At 57.9% G+C, this 24,351-nt stretch overlaps 1 protein-coding gene across 5 annotated transcripts; it reads left to right on the top strand.

Moving 5' to 3' along the window:
* The first annotated feature begins 782 nt into the window (after positions 1 to 782).
* On the top strand, positions 783 to 22,154 carry RAPGEF3 (Rap guanine nucleotide exchange factor 3). 5 transcript variants are annotated; one of them, XM_079774645.1, is made up of 29 exons: positions 783 to 912; positions 1,367 to 1,579; positions 7,677 to 7,730; positions 7,816 to 7,922; positions 8,135 to 8,256; positions 8,408 to 8,576; positions 9,184 to 9,268; positions 9,611 to 9,671; positions 9,779 to 9,855; positions 10,048 to 10,194; positions 10,724 to 10,836; positions 11,104 to 11,192; positions 11,501 to 11,579; positions 11,773 to 11,923; positions 12,006 to 12,091; positions 12,857 to 12,896; positions 13,427 to 13,591; positions 14,538 to 14,619; positions 14,887 to 15,033; positions 17,010 to 17,107; positions 17,555 to 17,680; positions 17,767 to 17,948; positions 18,117 to 18,207; positions 18,348 to 18,398; positions 19,330 to 19,417; positions 19,821 to 19,885; positions 20,360 to 20,414; positions 20,507 to 20,578; positions 21,632 to 22,154. In XM_079774645.1, the coding sequence occupies exons 1-29, from the start codon at positions 907 to 909 to the stop codon at positions 21,748 to 21,750; spliced, it is 2,940 nt and encodes a 979-aa protein (XP_079630771.1). In that variant the 5' UTR covers positions 783 to 906; the 3' UTR covers positions 21,751 to 22,154. The 5 variants fall into 5 exon arrangements, with proteins under 5 accessions (XP_079630771.1, XP_079630770.1, XP_079630773.1 ...); XM_079774644.1 differs by having other exon boundaries at positions 19,776 to 19,885; XM_079774647.1 differs by lacking the exon at positions 13,427 to 13,591.
* The last annotated feature ends 2,197 nt before the right edge of the window (positions 22,155 to 24,351 follow it).

Below are 24,351 nucleotides of genomic sequence, written 5' to 3'. Positions count from 1 at the left end.
CCCGCGTGTGCACGGAGGCTCGGAGAGGGGCGCACGGGGTGTGCACCTGGGAGCGCAGCGGTGGGAGGCCAGGCAGCGGGATTCCCCACCGGAAAGCAGCCCAGTCCCTCCCCCGGGGCTGTCTGAGACCCTGAACCGAAGCCGGAGGCAGAACGCCCCAGCCGGGAAGCGGCCTCAGCCCGGATTTCCCTCCCGGGTGGGGCCACAATGACTCACCTCCCGCCCCTCCCCCCCCCATTCCCCCGGTTTCCTTGTTTGCATTTGTCCTCCGGGCCACGTGGCGACCGGTGCAGCCACTCACCGCCCCTACCCGGTCACCTGGGCCGAGCGGCCCCGGCACACCCCCCACACACCCCGGGGCGCTCCTGCTTCCTGGGGGTTCTCAGAGCTCGGGCTCTGGCCCGCTCTGCAGGCCCCCGAATCGGGTCTCCACCCCTGCCCGTGTCCGCCCCCCAGTCCTACGCCCTCCCTCCCTCCCTCCCGGCCGCGAGGCTAGAGCCTCCTCCCTGCCCCCTCAGCTGGTCCGGGAGGGGAAGGGGGCGGGCCGCACAGGGGGTGTGACAGCTCCCGCCCGGACCGGTGCCAGCTGCAGCCTCGCTTCAGTGCCCCGTGCCAGCTGGCCCTTTCGTCTGGGACGGAGGTGGAGGCTCGGGCTCCTCGTCGCTGAGGGGGGAGGCCCCCCGCAGGCCCCCAGCCCTCTACCCACCCAAGAGGAGCCTCTCCTCCCAGCCGGCCTCCGGCTGCTCTGGCGGTGGGTCCGGCTAGGAACTGGCCCTGGTCACTGCGCCCAGGACCCAGAGCCCGCAGCCCTCCAGGATCCCCCTATCGCAGCTGACCGGGGCTCGCTGGGGAGTCCCCCCAGCCTTTTGCTCGAGCCTGCAGGGCTGGACGAGCTTGAGAAGGATCATGAAGGTGGGTAAGGTGGGGCCGGGGGTGAAGAGCCGCAGAAGAGGAAGCCCACACGATGGGGAGTTTGGGTGGGAGAGAAAGGGCTGGTCGTGGGGGAGGGAGGAGGGGAGAAGAAGGGTTTGAGCTGAAGCTACATTTCTGGGGGATCCAGTGAGTCCACAGCTTCACGGGGAGGTGGTGGAGGTCCCTGCAGGGACTCGGGGAGCGGGGTGGGGCAGAAGTTCCCAAGAAGGCCGGGAAGGAAGGCTCTACCTCCCGCCAGCGGGAGACCCCGAAGTGCGCCAGACCGACAGGACCCGGCGAAGGTCTTCCTGTCCCTCCCCCAGCTCCTGGCAGGGCTGCAGCACTCCGCCTGCCCAGTCCAGAGGATTCTGAGGAAGCGGTGCTGCCGGGGGAGTTGTGTCCTGGTCCAGCTGCCCCAGCCCCATGGCTGTCCGCCTTCCTCCCCTCCTCACAGGTGGGCTGGCCAGGTGAGAGCCGCTGGCAGGTGGGCCTGATTGTGGAGGACAGCCCAGCTCTGGGAGCACCACAGGTGGGAAGCCTACCAGACGTGGTGCCCGAGGGGACGCTGCTCAACATGGTGCTGAGGAGGATGCACCTGCCCCGAAGCTGCTCCTACCAGCTGCTTCTGGAGCACCAGCGCCCCAGCCGAATCCAGGGGCTTCGCTGGGTGAGTGCTCATCGCCTGCCCAGGCAGGAACCGGGGCCCGAGCGTCTGGATAGGGAGCACAGGCATGCGGGTGGTGGCCCAGCTTGCTCTGGGAGTGTGGTGGGGGGACTGCCGGATGGACAGCTGGTCAGGCAGCTTAGCTTCGGTATGGGTATGTGTGGGTGGCTCACACAGCTGCCTTGTGTGTGTGTGTGTGTGTGTGTGTGTGTGTGTGTGGTGCCCAAGTGCCCCCATTTAGGCATGGGGAAGAGGCAAGGGATTTGTCATTTATTCATAACCTCTGCATGCCTTGGGTTAGGTGCACGTGTGTTCTCCCTGTGGGGGTGGAGGCCAGGTCAAGTCAGGGCTGAGGTAAACTTGGTTACTATTCTCCACATATCACCGTGGCAACTGAACTGCACCAATTCTGTTTTTTTTTTAATTTTTATTTTGGGGTGAGGTGGTCATGCGAACATTGCCAGGTATCTGGCATTGGGGAGCTCAGGGAAGGATTCTGAAAAGGTGAGAGAATCTGAGGCCACTGGAGTTCCCCTTGTCATTGGATAACAGCTTTGGAGCTGCAAAGTGAAGGAGGGAGGGAGCAGGAGGGGGTAATGGTGAGGTGGGGTGCAGGATAATGGTTGCAGGATCCAAATGGTCAGAGAAGCTCTCCTCAATCTCCTAGACCTAATAGAGTGACTTCACCTGAGATTCAGTGTGTGTCTTGTGTGCCCACCTGTATGGGGGGGGGGGGTTGGTGGAGAGAAACAGGAGCAGGTGACAGACTAGGGAGAGCTCATCTCTTATGGGCAAGTCCCGTTGAATAGAATGACCACCACCTTCTGCCTGCTCCCTCCTACCTCTCTCAACTGCCATTTATATTTACCAAAACATGAGGCTGAGTTGAGAAAACTGAGGGGGTCATCCAACATGAGGGGGTCATCCTGGCGATCAGAATGGAGAGGAGAATCTAGGTGGCAGCCCCCCAAGCCCTGCCTCCCAGGGTTTTCCTGATAAGGGGCCCCCTGGCCTTGGTCCTGCTCAAGATGGGGCTCTGGAGGAGGCAAGGGAGCCAGTCACTTCTGGGCTTAGCTGCCCCCGCCCCCCCTTCCGGGTCCCTGGCAGTAGCTACTGCTTGGAGCCAGTGGGCTGGAACACTCCCTCCCTCTTTCCCTCTCAGGCTATAATTACTTGTGCATTTCCTGTCCTTTTCCCAGCTTGTAGAGGCAAGGTGGAGAGTGGGGGGAAGGTCAGGTGCTAGGACAATGAGGTCACTGGAGGATCCCCTGGGACCCAAAGTCTGGGAGTGGGTAGATGAGGCCGCCAGACTGTCTCTTGACCCCTCCAACCCCTGGCGTGCTTGGGGAGGCCAGAAGGGTGGGGGTGAGGGCTGTTGGAGTGTAAATGGGGTCAAAGGCACAGAAGCAAGGCCCCTCCCCTGCCAGGTGGGGAGGGGGGCAAGTGGGGACTGTTGATTAGAGGGAACTTAGGTTTTTCGGGCTGCCACACCCTCTCCTGATGACCTTCTCTGGGGAATGGATTGGGGTCGTTTCAGCCCACTGTGTCTGTGACTCTGGGTACCTATAAAGCTGCACCTTGAACCTCTGGATGATGCCTTTGGCCCGTGAAGGGCTCACGTGAGAGGGACAAGCGCCAGGCAGGGAATGTGCACACCCAGGGTGAAGGGTGGATGTTGTGAGGGAGCAGAGCCCAGAGTCCCAGGAGGACAGTGCTGGCAGTTATGCAGCCCCTGCCTACCTCTTAGAAAAGCAAGGGGAAACCCATCAACTTCCTGCAGGCTAAAGAGAGCACTTTCTGTTCCTACTGGGCCAGGACAAGAGAAAAATAAAAGCAGGTTACAGCAGGAGGGCCGGAGGTTAGATATAGAAAGGACTTACCAGCCCTGACAAAGGTGACACTGGAATGGAATGGAAGAGCACCTCCTTTGGAAAACATGAAGGGGAGAGATTGTCTGGTGTCTGGGAACCAGCAGAGGGGTCAGTCTGTCTAGAGGCAGCGACAAGATCTGGATGACCTCTGGTGGGTCCCATGAGCTCTCAGAAGCCTGGGGTGCTTCTCTTTGACTGATTGTTTTGGGGATGGTGTGTCTATGCGCTAACTCAGAAAACATGCTTTCATCCAACCTGTCCAAATAATGGTAGTAGCTGGTAGTTATCTAGGACTTATGTCCCAGGCACTTTTGTAAGGCCTTCGTCATATCAAATACTCGCACAACAGCGTGTGAGATAGGTGCTAATGCCATCATTTCATTTTAGAGATGAGAAAACAGAGGCACAGAGAGGCTAAGTGACAGGTCCAGAGTTACACAGCTGCTAAGGGACAAAGCTGGCCTTTGGTCCTGGGTAATGTGGCTTCAGAGTCCAGGTTCATGGTATATTTTCTCTTGCTGTGGATGGTAACACTGACACTCCAAAATATCGCCCCACCCCATGCATCCTCTTCCTGTCCCACCAAAATATCGCCCCACCCCATGCATCCTCTCCCTGTCCCACCAAAATATCGCCCCACCCCATGCATCCTCTCCCTGTCCCACCGTGAATAGCCCTGGCCTGAGACCCTAGCCATGGGCTAATGGAACTGGTCTGACAGGTCCCCATGCGTCTGTCTGCACTGCCAGTGGGGTTCTGACACTCAGTGACAGGGAGGGAGGGTGGGGCAGGTCAGGTGCTGGTGCCATGGGAGCTAGCTGGCAACTCTTCTTCCACCCTGAGTAGTTCCTGTGAAGGCATGCGAGGAGGCGGGCGAGGACCTTCACCTCCACCCATGTCGGCTACTTCTTTCCCACTGAGAAGCCCTAAGCTGACATTCAGGGTCATCGGGTCAGGGATAGAGTCAACGAGGTACATTTCTTACAGTGTCCAGTGCCCAACATGAAATAAAGATTAATCAAGTTACTTAGCACTTACTAAGCAGTTACTTCAAGCCAGGCCCTGCTCCAAGTGCTTTCTATTATTCTCATTTGATCCTTATAATAACTACAGGTTAGGTGTTTTTTTTTGGGGGGGGGGGGCAGTATATTTATCACCAACCCCAGGTGCAGGTGAGGAAACTGAAGCACAGAGAGGTTAATAAGCAGTCCTGGGTCACACAACCAGCTGGTAATGGGAGAACCAGGGTTTGAACCCAGGCATCCAGCTCCAGAGCCCACACACTTGACCACTGCCCCTGAATAGCACCCACACCCCAACATCTTGCCCATGGAACGAACATTCCTGAGGGTAGAATACCTCTGCTATTTCAACTTCTATGGCACAGCGGGGGAAACATGGGGTAGTTGCCATGGAGATGGCAGGGCATAGTGGCTAAGAGCATGGGCTTTAGAATCAGACGGGCACAGTGTGAATCCTGATGCTTATTTTACCTACTCTCGGGGTATGTTATGCAACCTCCGAGCCTCCTTCTCTCTAGCGTGACATAGGAAACAAACACCTACGTTCAGGGTCAGCGCTGGTAGCAGTCAATCAGTAGGATCTTCCATTTCTAAGCAGCGTGTGAGCTACTTCGTCTCTGGGCACCTGCTTTCCTTGGCAAAGTGAGCGGGCTGCCTCTAGGTCCCTCCTCAGCTCCGATGGGCCAGAGCCTCTGACCCTCGTGCTCATCCCCTGGGGCAGGACAGGAAATGGCTGAGGCAAGGCCTGTGGATCTGGGATCTGGATGGTGACCAGCCTGGCCACATGACCTGGCACCTCCCCTCCTGAAGTGCCCTCTGGGGTCAGAATAATACCAGGAAGGGAGCCTGTGCTGGAGCCTGGGTTGTGGGCACCAAAGGGAGTTGGGGCAGGGACTGGGGCCACCTGGGCATTTTGACATGAACAACAACAAGTCATTAGCACTCGGCACTGTTTGTTCCAACACTGGGGCCTGGCTGGGTAGCATTCCTGCCCTTCCTCTTTCCCTGGCTGCTGCTCCTCCTCCTCCTCCTCCTCCTCCTCCTCCTCCTCCTCCTCCTCCTCATTTCCTGTTGCTAAGTCTCTAGGCTCTGTGTCTGGCACCAGGCTGGGCCCCATGACCCGGGCAGGGATACCCTTGGGACACCTAGTGACTTCCGCTCAGCGCTGGGCCAAGCATCTACACATGCCAGACCTCAGGCCTCTGCCTGGCAAACAGTGGAAGATGCCAGGACCAGGGGAGGCGGTTCTGGCCCCAGGCCTGATTGTACCCCAGCCCCCAGCCAGGTCGTTTTCAGGGACCTAAGTGCAGATGGGAAAGCAGGAGAGGGAGAGAGCGCTGGTGAGAAGGGGGAAGGGAGAGGAAGGAGAAGGTGTGGTGGGTGGAGCGAGACCAAGAATGTGAGCACTTCTGGTCGGAACTCGAGTTTATCCGTGGCTGTCTGGCTGTCTCAAGTATGTATGACTGAGTTACCTGAGCACTTCACCTCAAGAGTTTTGTTTCCTTGTAAATCAAAGGAGACAGATTGGTATACCTGCCCCGCCTCGCTCATGTCTGATCCTATTTAATACAGGATCAGAGGGAGTCACAGAGGTGATCATGCTTTAAGTGCTCTGCCTCAGGGAGGGCTTGAACAGGGAGGGCATCCTGTCCAGGGATGGCCACAAATTCCAGTTCTCAGGTGGCAGAGAAAAGGGTCGGGAGAGGTTTTCATGGCCAACACCCGGGGCACATAGGCTGGGTGGCTCGATGGATCCAATAGGCAGGAAACCTGTTAACCGATGTTTCTACGTAAACCCCGTTTTCCGGAGCCAGACCTCCTCACTCCACAGGGTTATGGACTAGCAGCAGCATCTCAGAGAGGTCAGGAGCTTCGTGCAAGCAGCCGCCCTTTGCTTCACAGATGAGTAATAACAGCTGACACGTACATACAACTCTATACCAGGCAGTGCTGTGTTCAGAGTCACACTGCTGATAAATGGAGGAGCAGGGATTTGGAGCCAGGAGTCTGGCTCCAAGGTTTGTGTTAACTACCAGGGCGCACGGAAGCCCACACAGGGCAGGTGTGCCCACGGACCTGTGGTTGGGGACAGACCTTGGCTCTGGGAATCGGGCCTTGTGACGCCAGCCGAGGAACAAGTGTTCCAGGCCTCCCGAGCCACGCACCCCCTGGCCTCAGGGCCTTCTTATCTCACGTCCTCATGCGCTTCCAGGGGCGGGTACCCGGGAGTAAGCAGAACTGGGATCTCGGGGTGCTCATCTGTGGGGGTGAAGTGCTTGGGTGTCTGGGGACAGGTTAGCAGGGTGGGGAAGAGGCGATGCCAGGCACACCGTGTGATCAGTGAGTATTTGTTTACAGTTGTCACCTCTCATCCAGCGGCTATGTTCCAGGACCCCAGCACATACCTGAAACCAGGGACAGGACTGCATCCTATACATACTGTTTTTCCTGTACGCACATACCTTTGCACTTAAAGGAAGCACTTTACTACTTGTCTTTGGCATATCCGAATCTCTAACACCACGACTGGTGCGCTTTGGGGCTAGTATTAAGTAAAATATGGCTTCTTTTTTTTTTTAATCCTCACTGCAGGATATGTTACTGATTTTAGAGAGAGGAATTGGGGGGGGAGAGAGAGAGAGAGAGAGAGAAAGAGAAACATCAATCAGTTGCCTCCCCTAAGCACCCTGACCAGGGATCGAACCCGAAACCTAGGTATGTGCCATGACAGGGAATCAAACCCTGCAACCTTTTGGTGCACCAGATGATGTTCCAACCAACTGAGCTACCCGGCCAGGGCTAAGTGTTAACACAACATTGGATCTGATAACCCAGACCTCCTAAGTGACTAACGGGTGGGTAGTGTATACAGTGAGGATATGCTGGACAAAGGATGATTCATGTCCCAGGGGGACAACACAAGATTTGATCACACTGCTTAGAATGGCACACAATTTAACACTTAGGAATTGTTTATTTCTGGAATTTTCCATTCGGACCACAGTTGAGTGTGAGTGACTGAAATCCTGGAAAGCAAAACCACAGATAGGAGGGAGACTCCTGTATTTGTTGAATGAGTAGCTGAATGGATGCGTTTGGAGTTGGGGGTTGGGCAAGGGGTGCAGGGATGGGGGAGGGGTGGGGTCCAGGAGCTGGATTTGAAGGAAGACCTGGCACTAACCTGTGGACTCTTCCCATTGCCCTCAGACACCACTCACCAACAGCGAGGAGTCCCTGGACTTCAGTGTGAGCCTGGAGCAGGTACAAGCCTGAGGGTGGAGCTGGGGGGGGGGGCAGCATGGCCAGCGGGTCAGGGCCTGAGCCAGCGGTGCTGCCCACCCCCCAGGCTTCCACGGAGCGGGTGCTCAGGGCGGGGAAGCAGCTGCATCGACATCTCCTGGCCACCTGCCAGAACCTCATCCGAGACAGAAAGTACCACCTTAGGCTCTATCGGTGAGTGGCGGCCTTGCCTGCCTCCTGGCCCAACCCCTCTGTTTTTCTCTTCCTTTTCATTCCATTCCAGGCATCTGGGCCTGGCCCTGCTTCCAGCAGAACTGGGGCTGGGCCTAGGAAGGTGCCTTTTGGGTGGAGCGTTGCTCCCTCTCTCCTCTCCCCTCCTGCCATGTGACTCTCCGTCCTTTTCCCTGTCCCCTTAACGCTTGTAGGCAATGCTGCTCAGGCCGGGAGCTGGTGGATGGCATCTTGGCCCTGGGGCTTGGGGTACATTCGCGGAGCCAAGCCGTGGGAATCTGTCAAGTCCTGCTGGATGAAGGTGCCCTCTGCCATGGTGAGCCTGAGCCCAGGGCAGGGCACCCGGGGCGGGGCAGTCCTGGGGAGCAGGCATCTGGGATAAGGAGGGATTGAGCATTGTAGTAGGGCCTCAGACCCACTCAGCCTCACTGTCCTCTCCTCCCCCATGTCTGGGCCTCTTCCCGCAGTGAAACACGACTGGACCTTCCAGGACCGAGACACCCAATTCTACCGTTTCCCGGGCCCAGAGCCGGAGCCCGCGGGAGTCCATGAGCTGGAGGAGGAGTTGGTTGAGGCCATGGCCCTGCTGTCCCAGCGGGGGCCGGATGCCCTGCTCACTGTGGCACTTCGAAAGCCGTGAGTTGGCACTCTGCACCCTGCACCCCGAGACCCCAGGCCCCACACAACTCCCAGACCCCATAGTGTCTCAGTTTTGTCTCCGAGGGGCTCCCTTGCTTCTCGCTGAGGGAAAGGACCCTGGTTGGATCAGAGGCCTGAGCTCTGACCTGCATTCTGCCAGACTTGCTGGGTGATCTGAGCCCTCCTTCCCTGCTGAGCCTGTTTCTTCCTCTGTAACTGAGGGTCTTCAGAGGCCCTGCCCACTCTGAGTGGCAGCAATGGCTGAGAGAGGGTGGGCTCATGAGTTCTCAGGCAGGTCTGGGTTCAAATTCTGGTTCTACTGGCTGCGAGCTGGGTGGCCTCGGGCCTTTCCGTGCCAGCTTCCTCTTCTGTCAAAGGAGAATAAGAATGCCCACGTCACGGGTTGTCGTGAGGGCAATTGAAATGATGCGTGCGAAGCACTTAGTCCCGTGTCTGGCACACAGCGGGAATGGCTGGCCATTGGTGATAACAATCCTTGCGGAGGCACCGGCTGGCCTCGGGCCTGTGCTTTGTGGGTGAGTGGTCCCCGCCCTGGCCCCGGCCGGAGTTCATCCTTTGCTTTCTGGTCCTCCCTGGCCTGCAGCCCAGGGCAGCGCACGGATGAGGAGCTGGAGCTCATCTTTGAGGAGCTGCTGCACATCAAGGCTGTGGCCCACCTCTCCAACTCGGTCAGTCCGCAGGCCCTGCCCCACCCCGCCCCGCCCCGCCCTTTCCCCAGGAGCCTCCTCTCCTGTGGCCACCCCAGGAGGCGCCGGCTGCTGGCCCAGAAGACACATCCCTCCCCTTCTGCTTATGGCTTGGAAATTTCCATCTAATTTCCTGTTCCCAGCACTCTTGTCTGAAAATCCTTCTGCCTCTCTTAGCCCTCCCGCACGCCCCAAATCCCAGGCCACCTGGCCTAGCCACATCTCTGCCCCCGGGCACTCATGTGTCTGGGCCTTCCCTCCTCACCCCTCACCTGGCCCTCTGCCCTGGACTTGCCCACTGACCACCCTCTCCCTGCCCCACAGGTGAAGCGGGAATTAGCAGCAGTTCTGCTCTTTGAACCCCACAGCAAGGCGGGGACTGTGTGTAAGTCAGACCGTTGGCAGGAAGCTGGGCACCGGGGACCTGGGCATGGTTGGGGGCCCCAGAGAGGTGGTGGGTGCTGGGGCGTGTCTGACCTGTGCTCCTCTCAGTGTTCAGCCAGGGGGACAAAGGCACCTCGTGGTACATTATCTGGAAGGGATCCGTCAATGTGGTGACCCATGGCAAGGTGAGTGTGCCCTCCTCCCCAGCCCCCTGGGTGGTAACTGCTCCCTGGTTGGGCCCCCACGGGCAGTGCCTCTGGTGGACCCAAGGCGCCGACGCCCAGGTCTCCTGCTGCCTCGGTGCTTCTTCCCACCCGGGGTCTGTCTCACGAGGGCTGGGGCTGGGCGGGCGGGCTGTGACTGAGGCCTGGCTCCAGGGGCTGGTGACCACACTACACGAGGGAGATGACTTTGGACAGCTGGCTCTGGTGAACGACGCACCCCGGGCAGCCACCATCGTCCTGCGAGAAGACAACTGTCATTTTCTCCGAGTGGACAAGCAGGACTTCAACCGTATCATCAAGGTGCTGTGGCGGGGGGTGGGGAGGGCAGGTGGCAAGGAGGGTTCTCTGGAGAAGTGTGGGGCAGGGGAGGGACCAGAGAGAGCCTGTGAGGGGCAGGAGCGAGGAGATGGAGAAGCTCAGAGATGATGGCTGGAGGGGGGAAGCCCAGCCTGGGGGGTGTGAGGAAGCCCACAGCATGCTGATGAGGTTCTGTGAGCCCGTGAACCCCACTCTGTCTGTGCGGGAGACCATGGGGGCAGGGGGGCTACCGAGGGGTGGGGGACTAGGGTGTGAGGGGGCAGTGTGATGGAGGGTGGGATCCATGGAGGGAGGGCGGGGAGGGATGGAGCAGAGGAGGGGCTCAGGCTGTGGGATAAGCAGGGGTGGCATGAGGGGCAGATCCACGTGGTGGGTGTTGAATAGAGTGGGAGAAGGGCTGAGGGTCCTTGTGGGGCTCGGGGTCTGGAAGGAGGGAGGTGTGGGGAGCGGTGCCTGAAATGGGGGAAGGGGCATGGTGGGTGCTGAGCACTGGGTGTGGCTTGTTCTTCAGGACGTGGAAGCGAAGACCATGAGGCTGGAAGAGCACGGCAAAGTGGTGCTGGTGCTGGAGAGAACCTCTCAGGGCGCTGGCTCTTCTTGCCCCCCAACCCCGGGCAGGAACCGGTAACACACCCACCAAGCTCCCTCTCCACCTCCTCCTTCCCTTCTCCAGGCTTTACTCCCTTCCTCCGTGTCATACCCCTGCCTGCTGGCCTCCTGGGTGGAGAGACATCCCGGGACTCAGCTGTACCCCTGAATAGCCACCCCTCCACCCCAAGGCGGGGCAGGGCAGACAAATAGGGAAGAGTGATATGACTGATTACGGCCATCTGTCCTGGTTGTGGGAGGCGGAGTGGTGGCACCCGGGCATGGATTGGCCATTTCTGCCAGGTATACGGTGATGTCGGGCACCCCGGAGAAGATCCTAGAACTGCTCTTGGAGGCCATGAGGCCTGATTCCAGTGCTCATGATCCCACAGGTAGGGACAGGGGACACCTGCCTGCCTCTGACTCCTCAGGTGGTCAGCGCGGCCTGGGAGAGGGCTAGGCACCTGCCTCTGACCTGATTGGCTGCTGGATTGGTCCGTGGGGCCAGGTGGCAGTAAATCCTCATTTCCGTGCTCTTGGCTTGGGTAGGGAGTGCAGTCACAGGGGCTGGGCATCGGTGGTCCTTTGACCATGGCAGCCCTGGGGGGTGGCACTCCAGCTGTGCGTGCACCTGTGTTCAATGGGCTTGACCTCTGAAGCCCCACCTGCCACCTGACTCCCACCCCTGCCTGTCCTACAGAGACATTCCTGAGTGACTTCCTCCTGACCCACAGAGTCTTCATGCCCAGCACCCAGCTCTGCGCTGCCCTCCTGCACCAATATCCTTCCAGGCCCCGGGATGGTGTGTGGAGCGGAGAGAAGGGATCGCTCCTAGCATGGCTGTGCCGAACCCTCCCAAGTACCAGCCTCATGCCAGGCCTGTCAGCAGGCCCTGCGAATCCTGCCCTTCCTCTGCCTGAGGGGTGGGGGGTGGCTCGGTTGGATGCCGCGGTTTCCTTGACCGGCGCCCACCTTCCACGCGGAGCCCGCGGGAGGCAGTGAGCAGGAGCGCAACGTCTACATCTGCAACAAGAGACAGCAGATCCTGCGGCTGGTCAGCCAGTGGATGGCCCTGTATGGCCCCATGCTCCACACGGACCCTGTGGCCAGCAGCTTTCTCCAGGTACCTGGGGGTGAGGCAGGCTGGACAGGGCTGCCCGGGTGGACACGGCTGCAGCGTCTCAGTGAATCTTGGCTCCTCCCAGAAACTCTCAGACCTGGTGAGCAGGGACGCCCGGCTTAGCAACCTGCTGCGGGAGCACTGGCCGGAGAGGCGGCGGCACCACCACCGGTAACGTTGGCTCTCAGTTAACTTGTCGCATGCGTGACGGGCAGCCCCTCGGGGGCTGAGCACACCAACTCTGGACTCAAACCCAGGCCGGACCACTCGCAGCTGTGCTGTCCTGAGCACATGGCCGCACCCCCCTGAGGGCTTTGGGCTCTTGTCTGTAATGTCGGGGAGCACCTACCTCCTTGCACGGGAAAGGGAGACTGCTCCTCCCGAGGGCAGAGCAGTGCCTTGCGCATGTGCCGTGCGAATGTTGCCTATCCTTGCTCCTTTGTCCGGTCCTGCTTGTTTCAATGGGTCCTTCCCGCCAGTCCCTTGCTGTTCACCCTCACGTCACATGCTCAGCCATTCTCACGCATCACACAGCCATTTGTGTGTCACTCCTATCCCGAGTGCACCTGCTGTTCTCACTTCCTCCATCCGGCACATGTTTATTACCCAGCACCATGGGTGCCAGTTCCTGCCAGCCCCACCCAGAGAATTTCCTGGAGTCTAGCTTCCCCTTCCCCGACATTCCCATGGGGACAGCTCACCTGAACCGTCTGGCACCTGGGCCCATTCCCCCCTGAACTCCTTTTCCCTCCCCTCTTGGCCTGGGGAAATCAGGATCCAGGGCCCCAGGTTCCGCCCCTTTGCCCCTTTTCAGGGGACATTCACCAAGTCTGTGACACTCTGCGCCTGGGGTGAGGGCGGACGGGATCCAGAGCCCCGGGCACCTCCCGGCTCCTGCCTGGCTCCAGTCTCACCCCCGTCTCCCTTGCTCCACAGGTTGGAAAATGGCGGAGGGAGCGCATCTCCTCAGATAAAGGTGTCTGCTCGGAATCGGCTCCTCTCACCTCTGTCAGCCTCAGCTTCTTCCCTCTGCTCCCCCATGACTGTAGGGTCCTCCCTCATCCCCCATCTGAGGGGTCCTGCGTGGAAGGTTCCCATGCACAGACACCCCTCATATCCCAGGTCCTATGGGGACCCTGAGGTCTAAGGTCACCCCTTCACCCCACCACCACCCTTAGACCCAGCTAGCAGTTCCCACCAGGTGAGCCTCTGAGGCCCAGCGGCTCCTGGTGGCCAGCGTGGGAGCCCAGAGGAAGGCAGACCCTCCTGGGAGTCAGAGGTGGCCAGTGCTGCTCCGGGTCGGGGCCCAGGGGGGCAAAGAGGGACTGGAGCTGAGATTTGGTTGAGGAATGGTGGGAAAGGGACTGGAAAGGTAGGGTGGGGGTGCTGGATTGGGAATAAATCTAAAAGCCTCCCCTGGGCTTCCGGGTCTCCCCGTGCCTCTCCCACCTCACCCGCCCCCCTCCTCGCGGCGGAAGACACTCATGGGCCCCCTCTCTTCTATAGGTGAAGCTTGTTCCCGCCTCAGGGCCTGGAACTTTCTTTCTCTGGCTCTTTGACTGCCTGGATCCTTCCTATCGTTCTGACCTCAGCCCGAGTGTTGGGTTTCCAGAGAGGCCCCTTCCCATCTCTCTGTCCAGAGCAGCCCTCCACTGGCCACTGGCCTGCAAGGTGTCTACTGTGATTTTCTTCAACGCAGGACCACCACGTGGAGTTGTTGTATTTGTCTAGTTGCCCGTTGGCTGTTAGTATCACATCCCACTAGACGGCTGGGCTCACAGTGCTGCCTGTGGCTGGCACGCAGGAACCGCGTAGAATGGTCCTCATGTGCCAGGCACCGTGTAGGAGCCTACGGTGCGGTCCTGGGCTGGGAGAGCCAGCCTTGGCCTTCAGGGTCAAGCGAGGCACCACCTCATGCTAAGGGCTAAGGCAGGGGTCTCTGAAAGCAGGGAAGGGAATGGTTGACTCAGGGTCAGGGTCATGGTCAGGGAGTGTCCTCGAGAAGTTAGCTGTTGGAGCCGAGAGCTGCACGGTGTGAGGGGGAGGGGCCCACGGAGGAAGGCTTGTGGGTTTGACAGGACAGTTGACATAGTTGGTAGATAAGAGCACAGGGAGAGGGAGGAGCAGGTGAGGACGTCAGCTGGGCCGCTTAACAGCTGTGCTGCCTTGGGCATGCTCCTTAACCTCTCTGAGCCTAATTTATCTATAAAATGGGAAGAAGAAGAATATTTTTGTCAAAGGATGATTCTGAATATTTAGATACTTAGAATAAGCGTGTCCATAGCCTGGCATGTAGCAAATAGGAAACTAGCAAATGGTAGCCGAAGGAGGAAAGGGAGGAGAAGGACAGCTGAGGTGTGTTCACACTGGAACAGCTCTGGGCCTCTTTGGCAGAGGGGGTGACACACGTAGAGGGGCACCCCCTCATTCTTAGCGTCATCTATCTCTCTTCCTGGAGCCTTGGTCCCAGGGCCTCACCTGGCTCAGGGTCACGCAGCCAGCGGGGCCCGTTGGTGTGCATGCTGTGCAGGTCCCATGCTCCCAGTGACAAAGGCCCCTCCCTGGCCCTGCACGCTCTCCTCTGTGTCCTCCCGGCCTTACTCTCTCTCCCTCTCAGGCCCGGAACATGTCTGTTTGGCTCCCCAGCCTGGACGAGCCCCTCCCCAGCAGCAACTGTGCCATCCGAGTTGGAGACAAAGGTGGGTGGCCTGCACCAGCCAGGCTAGAGCTCACACTCTGCCGTGGTCACCCCTGACAGTGGTGTGGCAGGCCGAGGATGGCACCCTGTGCTCCTCGGGGCCTCAGGTCCAGCTTCCCCCTCTCCTGGGCTCAGGGCCTCTCCCTGCTCTGCACCGTGTGCCCACCCAGGCTTCCTCCTTGGGGCCCCTCCCAATGCTTGCTGCCCTTTCTCTCCTGAGGTGGGGAGACCAAGCAGCCCCCTCCCACAGCTTGATCTTCCTCTCCAGTCCCCTATGACATCTGCCGGCCAGACCACTCGGTGCTGACCCTGCAGCTGCCTGTGACGGCTTCAGTGAGAGAGGTGATGGCAGCGTTGGCCCAGGAGGACAGCTGGACCAAGGGGCAGGTGCTGGTGAAGGTCAACTCTGCAGGCGGTGAGTGGTGTGTCTGAACAGGGTGGCCCCGAGGGAGGAGGGGCCCTCAGAGCCATGCCCAGATCCCCCAATTAAAATCATCATCTTTATTGTCTCCATCAGTGTTAATGATGCCCGGCATTTGTGGGAGGTTGGGGATGTCTCTTTAAAGTGCTTTAAATGCGGTGCTTAACAGCATGAGCTCTGGAGCTTGCTGCCCGCATCGGAACCCGGCTCTTTAGCTCCCTGTCTGCATGGCCTTGGGCATACAGGGAGCTTCAGCTCCCCATGCTCTGTTTCATCATCTGTAAAATGGGGGTGACAAGAGGACATGCTTCATAGAGGAATTGTGAGGACCATGTGGCTCGTCTCTGGAAGTGTTTCAAACAGTGTCTGGCACATAGCACTCCTTAGGTATTAGGTGCTACTGGTATTATTATCATGCTTATGTATTCATTTAGTCCAATGACAGTGTTGTGCGACAGGTACTTTTATCCTATCTCAGACAAGGAAACTGAAGCTCAAAGGGATGAAGTGATTTTTCCCAAGCTCACATAGTGAGTGTAGCCAGCCTTCGAATTTAGCTGGCCTTCATTCATTTAGTCAGTCAGCAAGCATATTGGAGGGTCAGCGGTGGCCCAGCAATGTGTTCGGAGCTAGAGGCGCCATGGTTGGTAAGATAGAGTAGCTGATGGTTAAGAGCAGAGACTGGACCCCCAGACCTGTGGAATCTGAGAGCCACGGCTAGTAAGCTGTGTAATCCTGGGCAAGCGGTGTGACCACTCTGAGCCTGTTTCCTTGTCTGTCAAAGGTGTAGCTGGACCTTTCACGTAGGTCTGCTGCGACTATGAAGTGAGATGCTGTGTGTAAAGCACTTCGCACGGTGCCCGGCGCAAAGTCAGTGCTCAGAGCAGGGCTGCATGGCTTTTTAAGACCTGCCTTCAGAGAACTTACGGACATTAAAAGCCACTGTTGTCTGTGAAGGAAGCTTCCCAGGTCTGACCGCGGGAGCCCAGGGTAGGCTGGAATTAGGGGCACCCAGAGAAGAATGGCAAGGAGTGGAGGCAGAAAAGCAAAACCTTCTCCCTTCAGGACCTGGGGAGACAGGATGAAGTCACCTGTGCCTACGTGCTCTGGAAGCATTGCCCTCTGGTGGCCACCTGGAGAGTTGCGGTTGCCCAAAGCCAACATCTATTGATACCCACTCTGAGCCAGGTGCTGTGTAGAGAACAAATTTCTAGAGTGTTTTGATCAACACCCTTGTCAGTAACCGGTATTTTATTACAAGCCCCCTGCTATGCGTATATTTTCTTATAAGTCATATACATGAATTCCTACACTAATGTCATGTAATTAAACTGAGCCCTACAGGGAGGGGTCTCAGTACCAGGGAGCTGTCAGGAAGATGCCTCCTTGGGGAGCCCTACACAAAATAGAGGTACAAAACAGATGAGAAAACTAAATTTAAGTAAAAGAGCTAATATTTTTCCTGGATGCGTGGATGGCCTTGTGTACCTTACTTTGAGGCTATGATCTAGGAACTGAGGACTCAAATATGACTGAAAACACAGTCTCAGTCCACAAGAGCTGATGAACATCAACACCAAGACTTCTGTAAAGGCACTTCCCAATTTTCATAGAGCTTTTACATGTATCATATACGTATAGCCACTATTTATATAAACTATTTCATTTGACTGCATAGTGAGGGCAAATCTTATTGTCTCCATTTGACAAAGGAGGAAACTGAGGCTCAGGGGGGTTCCCACCTTGCCCAAGGTCTTCCTGTCTCACTGAGCATCCCCTTTCATTCCCCTCCAGGAGTGTGGATGTGTGGGCACATGCACCTGTGCATTTAGAGCACCTGTCCGGGACTCTAACCCTGATACTGAGAGAAGGACCTCCCAACCTCCCAAACAGGGCCTCCACCCTGCCTCCAGCTGCTCCCCGGCCTCACTCCCTGTCCCCACCTAGTGCATCCTCTGCTCTCTTTGCAGATGCTATTGGCCTGCAGCCAGATGCCCGTGGTGTGGCCACATCCCTGGGGCTCAACGAGCGGCTCTTTGTTGTCAACCCACAGGAAGTGCATGAGCTGGTAGGATCAGGCAGGGCGCCAGGACCCAGGGCAGATCTGTTTTGGGGGTGGTAGGGATGGGCACTGAGGAGAGGGGGGCCTGGTCTGGCTGCTGCTGGGCCTTAAGTGGAGAGAGGAAGGCGTGGGCCTCAGCTGATGGGGTATTCCAAAGGATGGGGAGGGGAGCGCTGTTTGGGAGCTCTCAAGGGGAAAGAGGAAGATCTGCCCCCATAGGGCTCCCCAGGGGATAGGAGCCCTACAGGGAGGGGTCTCGGTACCAGGGGGCTGTCAGGAAGATGCCTCCTTGGGGAGCCCTATCATTTAGAGGCCCCTTCACTGCCTGCAGCACCCCTGCCCTCCCCAGCACTCTTCAGCTCATGGGCACAGAGTCTACCCCAAACTCTTCTCCCACCTGATACCTTTCCTCTGGACTCCTCGGGCACCCCCTGAGTACTTTCCCCTCTGCAGACCCCACACCCTGAGCAGCTGGGGCCCACGGTGGGTTCTGCTGAGGGGCTGGACCTGGTGAGTGCCAAGGACCTGGCCGTCCAGCTGACGGACCATGACTGGAACCTCTTCAACAGTATCCACCAGGTGCGGGGAGCAGAGCTGAGGGGAGGACAGCAGGTGGCAGGCACCCTGAGTGGCATGTGCTGATCTCTGGTGCTGGCCCCTCCCAGGTAGAACTGATCCACTATGTGCTGGGCCCCCAGCACCTGCGGGACGTCACCACCGCCAACCTGGAGCGCTTCATGCGCCGCTTCAACGAGCTGCAGTACTGGGTGGCCACGGAGCTGTGTCTCTGCCCCGTGCCCGGCCCGAGGGCCCAGCTGCTCCGGAAGTTCATTAAGTTGGCGGCCCAGTGAGTGCCTGTGGGGATCCATGGGATGGGGGGCAGAGTCCTTAGGCCACCTTTTCTTAAACCTCCCCGTCCCTGGTCAGGATGCTGCCAAATCTGGATGTTGTCTGGAAGTGGGGCTCTGTGGGTACGGCTGCTTCCCCTGAGGGTCTCTGGTTTTTCTGCTGACAGCCTCAAGGAACAAAAGAACCTCAACTCCTTCTTTGCCGTCATGTTTGGCCTCAGCAACTCGGCCATCAGCCGCCTGGCCCACACCTGGGAGGTAGGTGTTTCCTGGAGGGGGTGGCCAGCCCCTCCCCCCACCCCAGTCCTGAGGTTGGACCCCACGCCCATCCCGGGAACAGGACCCCTCTGGGGACAGGACCCAGAGCAGCCTCATCTCCATCTACCTCTCCTTCGCAGCGGCTGCCCCACAAAGTCCGGAAGCTGTACTCGGCCCTTGAGAGGCTGCTGGTGAGTGCTGGGCCTCGGCCTGTCCCTCCAGAAACCCTGCTCCTTGGCTTCCCAGCAGCCCCTCTACTTGTCCTTGGTCACTGCCAAGGTTTCCAGCCCTGAGCTGGGACCTGGTTCTCTCTGGACTGTGAGTTTGGGGAGCTGGCTGAAGAATGGGTGTTCAGCCTTATGGAGGGAGTGCATAGGGTGTTCTGTCCCCCAGGATGTGGGTATTAGGGAGGTACATTTGCTGTGGCTCTGAGGTCCTGTGTGAAGACCAGGACAGGCACATGCGGTATCTGGCCCTGGGTCTGAGGTGCCAGGGGAGCACTGGGGGACGCTGGTCTCCAGCTGACCTGCCTCAGGACTCAGGAAGCAGGTCCCGGCACCTGCACCCACAGTGTGCCAGGGCCTGACTCCAGGAGCCTGTGGTCAGACTAGGCCAAAAGGCGAGGAAAGAGTTGAGGAGCGGAACTCCAACTCCAAGAATTGTTGGCGGGGCAGGGGGGCGGTGGGGAGGTTTGAAAGGTTTTGACAATGTTCAGGAGAAAACTGGCTCAGAAGTGTTCTTATCAGTATGGCTCTGGGAGCTCTTGAGAGAAAAATTCACCTGGTGGGGCTCAAGAGGGTCAAAGGAACTTACCTGCCAGAGAGGGGTAGGGGTGGGGGTGGGAGAGAGAGAGAGAGAGAGATCCATGAAAGCTCAGGCCCTGTGACTAATAGCTGTGAAGTTTCCTTGGCGGCTAATTGGAGGCCAGGAAGCCACATGCACACATGGCCTCCCCGCCTGCCACAGAGCCTGCCATGGTGAGACCTGGGGCTGAGCAGAGGCTGAGCTCCAAGGGGCGGGCATATGGCCCTTCTTGGGGGGGGGGCGGGGGGAGGAGGCATTTGGTTGTGTTACGGTATGTGGGGGACCTTCCCTTTCTCCCTGTGACTTCTTTCCTCCCAGGACCCCTCATGGAACCACCGAGTGTATCGACTGGCCCTCACCAAGCTCTCCCCTCCTGTCATCCCCTTCATGCCCCTCCTTCTCAAAGGTAATGGGACCAGAGCTTACCTTCCAGCCTCCATCCTATTATATATTCCTGCGCCTGAATGTCTGTATGTCCACCCAACCCTCCCTGAGCGATTCCAATGTGCTGACGCCTTGAGGGGCACAGAGATGAATTAGGAGTTCACAGGCTAGAAGTTCACAGGCTAGCAGCAGAGTCAGCACATGCAGACAGATATTGGTGACATCACATGGCCTCTGCTATGAGGCCTAGGAGATACAAGGAAATTACTCCAGGAGTTGGAGGGGAGCCAGAGGAAGAGGGCAGTGTGTGGGGGGCGGAGGGTGGGGGGTGCAGGCCCAAGGCTCATTATCGGCCCTTCACCTTTCTTGGACTGCTGAAGGGGAAGGCGTTTGGGCATCTTTGAGCACAACCAGTTTCTTTGCAGACATGACCTTTATCCATGAGGGAAACCACACCCTGGTGGAGAATCTCATCAACTTTGAGAAGATGGTGAGTTCCAGGAGAGTAGTCGCCTCCTACTGGAGTAGGTTGGGAGATATGACTATGACCTTGGAAGAAAGGGAGGGGGGCGCGGGTAGAAGATGGTCTACAGTTATTAATAATATGAATGTGAAGACTTACTTTAAATTAGCCCTTTCGTAACTCCATTGTATACTGGAGAGCCTGCTCTATTGGGGGTGCTGGGGTGGCAGCCTCAACTATCTCACCCTTCAGCGAGAGCCCCTCCCAGGCCTCTTCCTCTCTGAGCTCTTCCTGACCTCTGTTCTTCTCCCACTTCCTGGTTCCTGCTGGGCCTCTGCCTGTACTGGGGCAAAGGGGACACTCCCCCCCTCCCACCTACCCCATAGCCTCTTAGCCTCTAGGTGCACCCTGCTCTCAGGGAGCTCGGGTTCCCAGCTGCCCCACGGGCCAGGCCGGGGTTTTGCCCTCAGGCCCGGTCTCATGTCCTTGCTTTGTCTGCAGAGAATGATGGCCAGAGCCGTGCGGATGCTGCACCACTGCCGAAGCCATAGCAACGGTGAGAGGGCCGCCCCCCCTGGGTAGGAGCCCCCCCCAATGTCCCCTTCCAGGCGTGGCTGTCTTTCTGACTCCCACCTCTCCCCTACCCAGTGCCGCTCTCACCACTCAGAAGCCGCGTCTCCCACCTCCATGAGGACAGCCAGGCAGCGAGGGTTTCCACGTGTAAGTGGGGCAGGGTGGGTGCTGATGAGTTAGCGTGTTTAAGCACTTGCATACATGGTACATCTATGATATATGCTGAGAGCTTCATAGCACCTCTGTGAAGTAGGTGGAATGTTATCCCAACTTAAAGATACACAAACGGGCTTGATGTTAAAATAACTTGCAGAGGCCACACTAGTTAGCGAGAGAGTTGCGACCCAGGCAGGCTTACTCAAGACCTGCATTTTAAACATTGCCTCTCAGTTGCATGAAATGGGATTAATCATAATTCACACTTCATTCCACACTGTCATCATTGGCCTTTTATTATATTTTATGTATGTGTTTATTCTGATAATGTAATGAACATTTCTGGACCCAGGCCAAGCATGAGCACACTGACAGTAAAACCTCTGTGTGTTCGTCCCCTCTCCTTCCCCGTGCCTCCCCACCCATGGTAACTGCTATCCTGAATTTTGAGTCACTCATTGTTTTGTTTTTGTTTTTATGAAACTTTTAAATATATATATTTATTGACTTGAGAGAGAGAGAAACATTGATTTGTCATTCCACTTATTTAAGCGTTCATTGGTTGATTCCTATATGTGCCCTGACCGGGATCCAACTCACAACCTTGGTGTATCAAGACGGTGCTCTAACCAACTGAGCTACCTGGCCAGGTCATTTTCTTGTTCTTTAAAATAGCTTTATCATTCACACACAGATACATACACACACATACATATCATATAAATATATATATATAACGACAACAGAGTAATCTTTACTTTTAGTTGTTTTTGAACTTAGTAGAAGAGATACTGTGCTATATGTAATCTTGGGGACCTGTTCTTCCTGTCTTAACCAACTGCTGTTCTGCCCCCAGATCAGTGGGGGTGGGAGAGCAGTCTTCAGGGCTGGGGGTGGGAAGTGGCTGGGTGGCTGGTGGAGAGTGGGAAGTGGCCGGGTGGGTGGTGGAGGGCAATAAGGCTGATTTGCTCCTTGGAGGGGGAAGAGATGGGCCCTACAAAGCAGTGTCCAGGCCCTCCCTGACCGCCTCCCCCGTCCCGCCAGGCTCGGAGCAGTCCCTGAGCACCCGGAGTCCAGCCAGCACCTGGGCTTATGTCCAGCAGCTGAAGGTCATCGACAACCAGCGGGAACTGTCCCGCCTCTCCCGGGAGCTGGAGCCTTGAAGAGGGGGCTGGGGCTGGAGCAGCAGGCACTTCCCGCCTGGAAAGCCAGGGCACGCCTGGGCCCAGGGGCCCACAGGCCGGCCGCGGCTGGGCAGGGCTCTCCGAGGAATGGACGTGAGGCCCTGGATCGGGCAGCGTGGAGGCAACTGTCCCCTGTGATGATTGTCGGCCAAGGAGGACCTCAGAGTGGAATGAGCGGAGGCCCACGCCAAGGAACGGGGGGTGCAGAGAGGCCAGAGCGGGTGGGAGAGCAGAGCAGGCGCTGGGACTCTGCGTTCAATAGAGAGCTCTCCACACCAGGTTTTTCCAGACTCTGTGCCTCGTGGCTTTGTTGTCCAGCCATCTCCCGGCCCCTGTGGTGTGTTTGCACCGTGGACTGAGAGTGTCTGCATTTGTGTGGCATGTGTGTGGCGGGGGCAGGGCCGGTGGTGGGGCGGGCGGGAGGGGAGGGGCAGCCCTGCTTTTCTTTCCAGAGCACAGGAGATAAACCGTGGGTGTGGTCAGGGCTGACTGTGCAGAGCGGTGGTCCCTGAGGAGCCTCATTGTTTCTGTAAACTAACAGAGATGCCTGTGTGTGAGCCCAGCCCTGCGGGGTGTGGCAGGGAAGGCCAGGAGCTGAGGAGGCGGCGCTGTGCCCTGGAGTGGACCCAGAGGCTGACGGAGCAGCTCCATGGCCGTGTGTGGTCTCTGGGACCCAGGCAGGGCTCCCAGATGGCTCACTGCTGTCCATATTACACCCCTCCCCTCTACCACCCCCCTGCCCCCCCCCCCCCCCCCCACCGGGGCACATCACCTGCTGGAGCCTGGAGCCCGTCACTGGCTGGCCCGGGTAACCCTCTGCTCTTCACGGTGGTCTGAGGGGACAGTGACAGCCCAGCTACAACGATCTCCTTCCACTGCCTCCTCCGCTCCACTTCCTGTCCCTCGGCCTGTGCACAGCTTGGCAGAGGCTTCCTGGTTTCTAAGTGAACCTGAGCAAGTCCATGAACAGTTCTCTGCCTCCATTTCTCCGTCTGTGAGATGGGTGTGATGATCTTAGTCCAGTTCTTGGTGAAAAAGCAATCAAACTGCAGCTCTGCCTCCAGAGCCAACGTGGCAGCGGTGGGCTACCCTGTGTCCTCAGCCTGACGGGGATGCCTCCTCGTGGCGAAGTCAGGCAGAGCCCACTCCCCAGGGAGACCCTGGCGTGGAGCAGGTGGCGGCGGTAACCTGGCCAGTTCCCTTGCCCCGAGAGGAGGTGGAGGACCACTGGGCACAGAAGCTTCCAGAACTGAGCAATCGCAAGGCTGAGCCTCAGCCTGAGTGAGTCAGGACTCCCAGTGGCTTCCTTCTCTTCCAAACCCATTGTCTGTCGGGGCTCCGGCAAGACCAGCCTGCCCTTCACCATCCTCAGACCCAAGGGCAAGACCAGCCTTGCAGCGATCAAGCCAAGCGAGGTGGGGGCTGTGTCCCCATCAGTGTTTCTCCTCTGGTCACACCTATGTCTCTGTGGTCACACCTACGTCCCTGTAGGACTTTGGCAACTTTTGAATCTCCCTCAGCCTTGGACTGCCTGTAACGTCCCAGCTGCTCAGTCTCTTGGGCGGGACACCTTGGAGCCTGTGGGAGAGGCCTGGACAGGAGACCGGTGCCCAGGGTGGCAGGAGGACACTGACTGGGCGCTGGAGGCCCCAGTGACCAGGCTTCGTCACCGCAGAGGAGGGAAAGGCTCCAGGTCACAGTGACTCGAGCTCTGAGGGGTGTTGCCTGTCTCCCTCACTGCCCAGGGGTGGGGTGGGTGGAGTGGGTCGGATGTCCTGGCAGCCAGGCTGGGTGTAGGCCTCTCAGTTTGTGTCCCAGCTTCAGGAGGAATTCATGGGATGGCTGAGAGAAGGAAGTACAAGGTCAAGCCTTTAAAAAACCTTTTACCCAAAAGGAGGTAAAGCAGAGGGGACGTGTGTCCTATGGGGGAGAACAGAACGGAGGGGTAATCCCTTCTCTCAAATACAAACACACCGCCCCCTCCCTTACCTCTTATCCTTAGCCTCCCTGTGCAGGCCTGAGGCAGGCTGGGGACCAGGCCAGGACTCTAATTGTGGGGTGCACACCAGGGAGGGGCACGTCTCCAGCAGGCTGAGCAGGATCCGGTGAAGGGGTAGGGCAGGATGGGGAGCCACGCCTCCAGCTGCTGCAGCTCCTTTCCCTGGGAGGGAGTCCTCCCCTCTCTCCTAGTCCTGCCTTGGGTCTCTGGCTGCTCTGTTTTTTTGTATTTTATTTTGTTTCTTTGAGGGAAAGAGAGGGAGAGGGAGGGGCATGGATGTGAGAGATAGAAACTGATCAGTTGCCTCCTGCACACACCCAGACTGGGGATCAAACCCACAACCTGGGTATAATGCCCTGACTCAGAATTGAACCCACGAACCTTCAGTGCACAGGACGATGCTCCAATCAACTGAGCCACACTGGCCAGGGCAAAATTAACTTTCTTAATATAGCTGTCGTTCCCAGTACTTAGCATGCTAATCAACTTGGATTGTTTTCATCCTTTCTAGCACACTTTCACTTCTATTATCTTTTTACCCTGATGACAGGGCGGTATTTTTACCCCTGTTTACAGTCAGA

The sequence above is a fragment of the Cnephaeus nilssonii genome, assembly GCF_951640355.1.
Source record: "Cnephaeus nilssonii genome assembly, chromosome: 6".
Classification (NCBI taxonomy): domain Eukaryota; kingdom Metazoa; phylum Chordata; class Mammalia; order Chiroptera; family Vespertilionidae; genus Cnephaeus; species Cnephaeus nilssonii.
The sequence above is the reverse complement of the archived record's forward strand: the minus strand, read 5'-3'. Positions and strand labels throughout refer to the sequence as shown.